At 42.6% G+C, this 6999-nt stretch overlaps 1 protein-coding gene and 1 long non-coding RNA gene across 2 annotated transcripts; both read left to right on the forward strand.

Moving 5' to 3' along the window:
• Window positions 1-444: 444 nt before the first annotated feature.
• On the forward strand, window positions 445-2878 carry LOC115006059 (homeodomain-interacting protein kinase 4-like). Its single transcript, XM_029428084.1, has 6 exons — window positions 445-497; window positions 818-975; window positions 1142-1257; window positions 2408-2518; window positions 2595-2678; window positions 2792-2878. Exons 1-6 carry the CDS (start codon window positions 445-447, stop codon window positions 2876-2878), a joined length of 609 nt encoding a protein of 202 aa, XP_029283944.1.
• A 2-nt stretch (window positions 2879-2880) lies between these two features.
• LOC115006060 (uncharacterized) lies at window positions 2881-3937 on the forward strand. The gene is made up of 3 exons (XR_003832014.1): window positions 2881-2966; window positions 3726-3799; window positions 3887-3937. It is a non-coding gene; the product is annotated as an uncharacterized LOC115006060 (long non-coding RNA).
• The last annotated feature ends 3062 nt before the right edge of the window (window positions 3938-6999 follow it).

Consider the following 6999-nt stretch of genomic DNA (forward strand, 5'->3'; position numbering starts at 1 on the left):
CAATAATATATCTATAGAGTATCTGTAAAAATACACAAAGTAAAACCATGAGGAGATAAGTTAAAGACACTTTAAGAAACCAAACTACTGCAACTACAATACAAGGATACACACACTATAGACATCAGACAGGTGTGCAAAGTCTTCTTTCTTTCTGTTAAATGTTTGGCATCAGCTGAAAACTGAACTCCAGGTCAGTTTTGAACTGTGTACTGACTTTTGTACTTATTTGTATCTTATAATTCCTCTTGTTAACTTGTGTTTGTGCTTTATGTGATAAAGTTTCTGTAGATAAGGTTGATTGTTATTTCTTGCAGATGGCCACAGCATTAGCTGCCCTGAAAAGAGTTGGTGTAATCCATTGTGACGTGACGACAGATAACATATGATGGTGGATCGCGTGAGACAGCCCTTCGAGTGAAACTGATCGACTTCAGTCAGGCTATGTTCAGCTCTCAAGCCAAACCAGGCAGGATTCTCCAGACCCCCCAGTACAGGTAAGAAACCCTGATGATTGTTACAACTGACACATCTTCAAACTCAGGCTGCATGACTTGTGCTGATGTGTCGTTATAACTGGTTAGTTTGTTTAAATGTAAACTTTGTCCTTCACCTCCATCTCTACGCTTATCCGGGATCTGGTCGGGGGGCACAGCTCCTAAGGACCCCAACCCCCTTCTCGGGGCCACATCTCAGCTCCGATGGGGGATCCGAGGGTTCCCGGAGGGATATAATCTCTCCACCGAGTCGGGTCTTCCCCGGGTTCTCCAGTGGACGTGCTTGACCCTCCCTAGGGGGCGCCCCTGGCCCTTACTAGATACCACTCACTGGCTCCTTTCAACGTAAAGGAGCACGGCTTACTCCGGTTCCGGATGGTGAGTTCTCCACTATTTAAGGGACGCCAGCCCCCGTCTGAGAAACCATTTCGGCCGCTTGTACCGGATCTCTTCTTTCTTCAGACCAGCTTCAGACCTGGTGAGTAGGAACAAGTCGACGTAATGATAGCTTTGCCTTCTGGCTCGCTCTCTTTTGTCTTTCCGGCCATCTTCCTCCATATTTCATCGCGAACAATACCCGAGGACTGAATCCTTCCTTGGGGTAAGGCTATTGTCTTGTTCCATTTATTGTTCCTCACATGTAGAGCAGAATAATGTTGGGACTCCTTTCTGTGAAGCCGTTGATCTGGGCGCTGGGTGTGTGATGGGGATCATGATGTTTGGCTTTGAGCTCTTCCCAACAACAACAGACTACGATGCAGTAAGTAGTTTACTATAACAGTCTGGCTGCAGTCTTTCTGCTGAGGAAGGTTCCTAACAGAGAAGCCGGTAGTGTTTGAGTGGCAGCCATCATAAACACTGAAGTCTCTAAATGATGATGAAGGAGCTCCAATGCCTCCTGTCTTATCTCTTGTAGCATCAGGTCCACTGGACCATCCTTTATCAAAGGGAACAACATCATGAAGATAATTCCTTCAACAGACGTAATCGTTTGGACAGTTTGAGCTGAGTGTTTATACTTTAATACAACAAGTGAGCACATTAAAGGGGGACAGGATTTCTTCTATAGGAACAAACATGTCTCTGCTGCAGAAGTCAGTGTGAGATCATCCTGACATGTTATCCAAGCTTCACTCTGCACTAACATGTACCAACACACTGCTTCTTGTTTTCACTCATTCATTTGCTTTACATTCTCATCGCTTTCTATTATCACGTTTCTTATCTGTGTTTCTCGGTGCCTAGAATTACTTTTAGTTTTTTGCTCGTCTGTATTGTAAATGTTTTATTTCCAAGTTGAAACAAAGCTTTGAAGGATTGACTTTATTCCAGTAGAACAAGCACTGCTGCATTAACTCACTGTCCCTGCATGGACAGCTTTGGTTGGTTTTCTAACGATTGGCTCTTGAAAGTGTCTATAATCCATAACAATGTTTGTTTTTATTTATTTAACCTTTATTTAACCAGGACTATTTGAGATTCAGAATCTCTTTTACAAGACAGCAGCATAAACAAGTTTCACATGCAACAGAGTTCAAGCAGAACAGCAAGAAGTGCAAACAAACAGCAAACACATTTGACAGAAAAGAAACAAACAGCATCAATAAGACAAACAGAGAATTCCATAAAGAAGAAATGAGCAGCGTCAGCAACAGGACATGTTAGTGGTCATAGAGTTCTTAATCTGCTTTATAAAAGAATCTACTTTAAGGAGTCAGTGTCGCTCACAGCAGCTGCAAACACGTTCAAAGCACTTTCTGTGAAGACAGTGTTGGAGGACGTGCAGTGATGTGAGAGCCTTCGCTTCTTCTTATGAACCTACTGACCATCTCCACAATCTGCTTCTCCCTCGCTTCTCTACGGAGCTTTATATCACCATCAGCTCAAAGTGTGCTGCGCTTTGTCTCCAGCTCCTCTTCATCATCGACCTCCTGGGTCCGCCGCCGCAGCACCTCATGAAGGCTGCACAGAAATCTAAAGTGTGTTTTAAGAAGACAGACTGTGGTCAGTGGAGGCTCAAGGTACAGCACCCTTAAGAGTGTTTCTACTCTTTCATTAAGAAATACATGCATCTCAAACACTTGAACCTTCTTTCAGACACCTGAGGAGTATTGGGGTCCCGATCTTTCATCACATGACGACAGGAAGTACACGTTCCGCTCTCTGGACGAAGGGAAAATGGTCGGTGTGTGAGCTGGGCGCAAAAAGTGCCTTAAATGAAGCGTCATGTTGAGGAAGGTTAGTCTTGCCTGGACTTGACGACTGTTGTATTTTCCACTTGTTTCCTAAACTAGCTGTGTCTGGAGCAGGACAACGTGACAGAGGCTGATGAGAGGAGGGAGTGCATGGAGCTGTTGAAGGAGACTGGTCGCGTGGGATGAGAAGGGAGCGGATCACTCCCGCTGATGTCCTCAACCATCCTTTCATTACCAAGAGCTACATACACAGCACCTCCCGCCTCAGCTCCTGGTGAGAGGCTTTGGATCTGCTGTGCATATATCAGACATTAGTAGACATTACAACAAACATTAAGAGCATCAAGGCAAAGAGCAAGAGAAACTCTTTATAAAATGATATTTAGATATAATTTAAAACAGTCAATGAAGCTCCAATAGAATAAGACAGGTTTAAAGAGTGAAAGTTAGAGTGCAGTGTGAGAAATGAATAACTATATGATTTAATAGAAGGCAGCGGTTGCAGAGTGTCAGTTTTCTGGGAGTGTGTGTGTGTGTGTGTGTGTGTGTGTGTGTGTGTGTGTGTGTGTGTGTGTGTGTGTGTGTGTGTGTGTGTTGTAGTTCCTCCTTTCTTGTAAGTTGTATTTGGTGTCAGTCTGTTTGTTGTATTGCACAAACAAACAAACCTTCTCTGTTTCTTTCCACGGTTCCAACAATCACCATCTGGTGTGTTGAATAAACTCTTAATTGACAGAGTTAGATGTGATGTGCTGTTATTCCCTGTCGTCTCTCTCTCTGCTCGCTAAGCAGAAGGCCGATATATTCCTCCGATCATCGACCCCAGCAGGCTGTCTAAAGTGCAGGCTGCTGGTTGTCTGGGTTTCTATTCAACAGCACAGGTGAAGCTCTGCCATCAGGTGTCATCATGCTCCGGCCTGCAGCCCCCATCAACACAATCCAGCTGGAAGAGTCACCTGACAGGAGGTCACGTTGTTTCATAGAAAAAGGATGTTTGCAGGTTTTTGAAGAGTTCACTAACTCAGCGTGTGTTTAGTCCTCAGCCTGCTGCAGCTCTGGACGCCACCAGCATCCACATGGACAACACGGAGCTCCCTCCCAACACCTCTGGTGATAATAAAGAACATCTTGATCTATCAATCTAGAACATGTGTCTAGATTATTGAGATGAGTTATTCAATGTTCTTTGATTTACAGATGAAGAAGAAGAAGAAGAAGAAGAAGAAGAAGAAGAAGAAGAAGAAGAAGAAGAAGAAGTTCCTATTATTATTATAATAACAATATTAATATTGATAATTATTATTATTAATATTCTTCTACATGAACTCCTGTAGACGCTTCTTCTCCTGGATGACGAGGATCTTCTGCTGCTACATGGACGACGTGCAGGAGTGAAGATTTCTATTGTTTGTCGCTAAAGAACCTGAGAACTTGCTCACAGGTGTTCTGCTAGAAAACATTCATAGTGCAGAAGATTCAAACCATTCAAGCAGAGCTCTGCTCTTATGTTTGTGTTTCATGTTATTGTTAGTATTGAACGTGAACGTGAATGAACTTTTGTCTCAGCAACTCTTGTGAGATCTGACAACACAGAGCGTTAATGTTTGTCAGACTGTGTCCAAACATCTTCTAAGGTAAAAAGTCTTTGTGATGCTCAACATGTTAGTTCCCTGTGTGACTCTCTAACGTTAGCTCAACATAAATACATTAGAGCAGGCCTACTGAGGAGACAGGTGGTGTTTACCATTTGAACAGCATCGCTGCTGCTCGTGATCGTCTTTAGTTATAGAACATGTTACAGCTTCACTGTGTTGCTGCAGTGCTCAGTGGAGCATACATCTCTCTTTCAAACGTGTGAAGATTACAAGCAGTCAGTTTCACTCTTATGTGCATTTTATAAATACATTTAGCTTTGTAAGCTAGTAGCAGCTAAAGTTTGTAGCCGTCCCTCAATGTTGTTGTTTATCCTTCTGGCTCGCTAGTTATTTACATTCATGTGACAAAGTTTGTTCTCAGCTGTTATATTGATCTCTGTCTTCTTTCCCTTCAATAATGTCAACAAGTCCTTTAAACGTGTGTCTTGTAAAATGAAACGCTATTTGTTCTCATGCTTATGACTCACATGCCATCATTTAACTTTAAGATATGAAGACATGTTAGACTCTGCTACAATACATTATAACTATGAGAGTCTTTATGCTAAGCTAAGCGGGCTAAATATTTAGCATACAGACGATCTATCTTCTTATTTTACTCTCAGCAACAAAGTGAAGAAACATATTCCCCAAAGTGTCAAACTCTTCCTTTAAACAACAAACTGCACACATCAGGTTGTGTTTAGATGTGTCCTGTTGCTTAGTAACATCATCACTCTTTATCTTCGACAAGCTTTTCTCACCACGTCATTAAGTTGTGATTTCTCTCTGTGGACACCTGCTGCAGAAGCTTTAATACAATTCACACTTTGTAGGTACGAGGTTTAGCTCAGAGAACTGCATCATGGGGGGTCCTGCAGTTATTTTAGGAGTGTGGCTTCATGTTACATAACTGGGCTGATGGATGTGTGTTTAGAAAGTGACAGGTGTCAGTTCACATGCTGACAGTACAGTACTCAGGGAAGCAAAGCAGCAGTGTTACTGAGCACACACTTACACACAACACGTGTTGTTTACTGTCGACGGCTGGCAAACACTTCAGAATGGTTCAGTTACTATCCTCACCACTTAAATAGTCTTACCGCAGGTCCGACTGCAGGGGGAGACAGTGAGCAGTGAGCAGCTTCATGTGTGAGTGATGTGGAACCTGTGCAATCTGCAGGTACAGTTGACCTCATTTCTATCATTAGGGCAATTTCATTGATCAGTTTCATTTGACTTCCAGCTTGTTTTAGTTGATTCAAAATGTTCAATCTGAAGGTTTATTATTTTATAATGTTTTGTGTTTCTGTGTTCCATTGATCTCTTGTTTATTTTTTACTGGCCCGTGTTGTAAATGATGTTTGTACTTTGTCAAGTAGGTTGAGAATCAGCGGGCCGTTTTCAGTAGTGATGGCGAGATGAAGCTTCATGAAGCATTGAAGCTTTCCATCCAATTGGTTTGCACATGGGCCGAAGCTTCATGGTGCTTCGTTTGCTCTACTGCGCCATCAAGTGGACAATAAATGTAAAACCGGCGAAGTGCAAGGCTGCAGTGGATTTAAAGTATCTTTGCCCTGAAGATTCTTTGACGCACACATCTAAGACTGAATATAATGTTGTATTTAAAAATAAAAATTGATGTTATTACGTGTTATTGAGAAGAGAGTGCCTTCAATGATAGTGTAGCTTACGATTGGACAGAGAGAAGGGGAATGACATGCAGCAAATAGCAGCAGGTCTGCTTCGAACCCCGGGCCGCTGCGGCAAGCATTTGAATGTGGGTCGCCTGCTCTACGAGCTGCGCCACCAGGGATGTGTAATGTACACGTTGGATGAACATTATCTTTTCAACAGATTTAGATTTGGCATCTTTACTTGCTCACAAGGAAGATGATGCTGGCGTGCATAACAATTGTTTTGCTAGTTGGCTGGCTCCATAATGATCCAATACAAACGCAATACCAACAACTCAACAGCAACAATGCATACTACGACAACAACAACCCACACATTATATATTATATAAAGTGTTGATTATGAGGGGGCTCAATTGCTATTCGCTCCCCCTTATATTTCAAATGGCACGCCAAACCCGCGTCTTCGACGTTAGAACGTCATCACATACGTCATCAACACAAGCCTCGATACGCTCTTCACATAAATCTTCAGCGATTACTCGACCCACGCTTCGAAGCCTCGACACGGAAGGACACATCACTAGTTTTCATCTCTGGACCTTTCCATTCCTATGTTTTGGAGGATAAAGTATTTGACTGAAGGCCAAAAGACAGAGACTCAATTCTATAACAAATGTGATGCACAAAATGTGTAAATGACTTGATGTGAGTTTTAATGTGTAGACTACATATGATTATTTAGAAACAACTGGAATGAAATAATGTTGTAAAATGTACTAGAATGTTCTTTTAGGGTGTAACCAAGAATGAGGTCAGCATGTACGGACATGTACAGAGAGAAAGAGAGCACCCGTTGGGGGCCAATGATTCACCACAGCGGCCTCTAACACATACTAAATGTGTGGAGCACAGAGGAGAGAGGAGCAAAGGTGGGGGCACTAGTCTCTAACAGAACCTTTAACACAAAATCGTGGTTATCCATCAAGACTTCACAAGGGACGAGAGATGTGAGGACTTCCTCACTGAAGAGGAATCT

Source organism: Cottoperca gobio, unplaced genomic scaffold (genome assembly GCF_900634415.1).
Source record: "Cottoperca gobio unplaced genomic scaffold, fCotGob3.1 fCotGob3_451arrow_ctg1, whole genome shotgun sequence".
NCBI lineage: Eukaryota > Metazoa > Chordata > Actinopteri > Perciformes > Bovichtidae > Cottoperca > Cottoperca gobio.

Coding starts and splice junctions, on each gene's coding strand:
- LOC115006059 (XM_029428084.1), top strand. CDS start 445: ATGTTCAGCTCTCAAGCCAAACCAGGCAGGATTCTCCAGACCCCCCAG. Junction 498..817: donor CTCCAGACCCCCCAGTACAG/GTAAGAAACCCT, acceptor GGCCCTTACTAG/ATACCACTCACTGGCTCCTT. Junction 976..1,141: donor TCAGACCAGCTTCAGACCTG/GTGAGTAGGAAC, acceptor CCTCACATGTAG/AGCAGAATAATGTTGGGACT.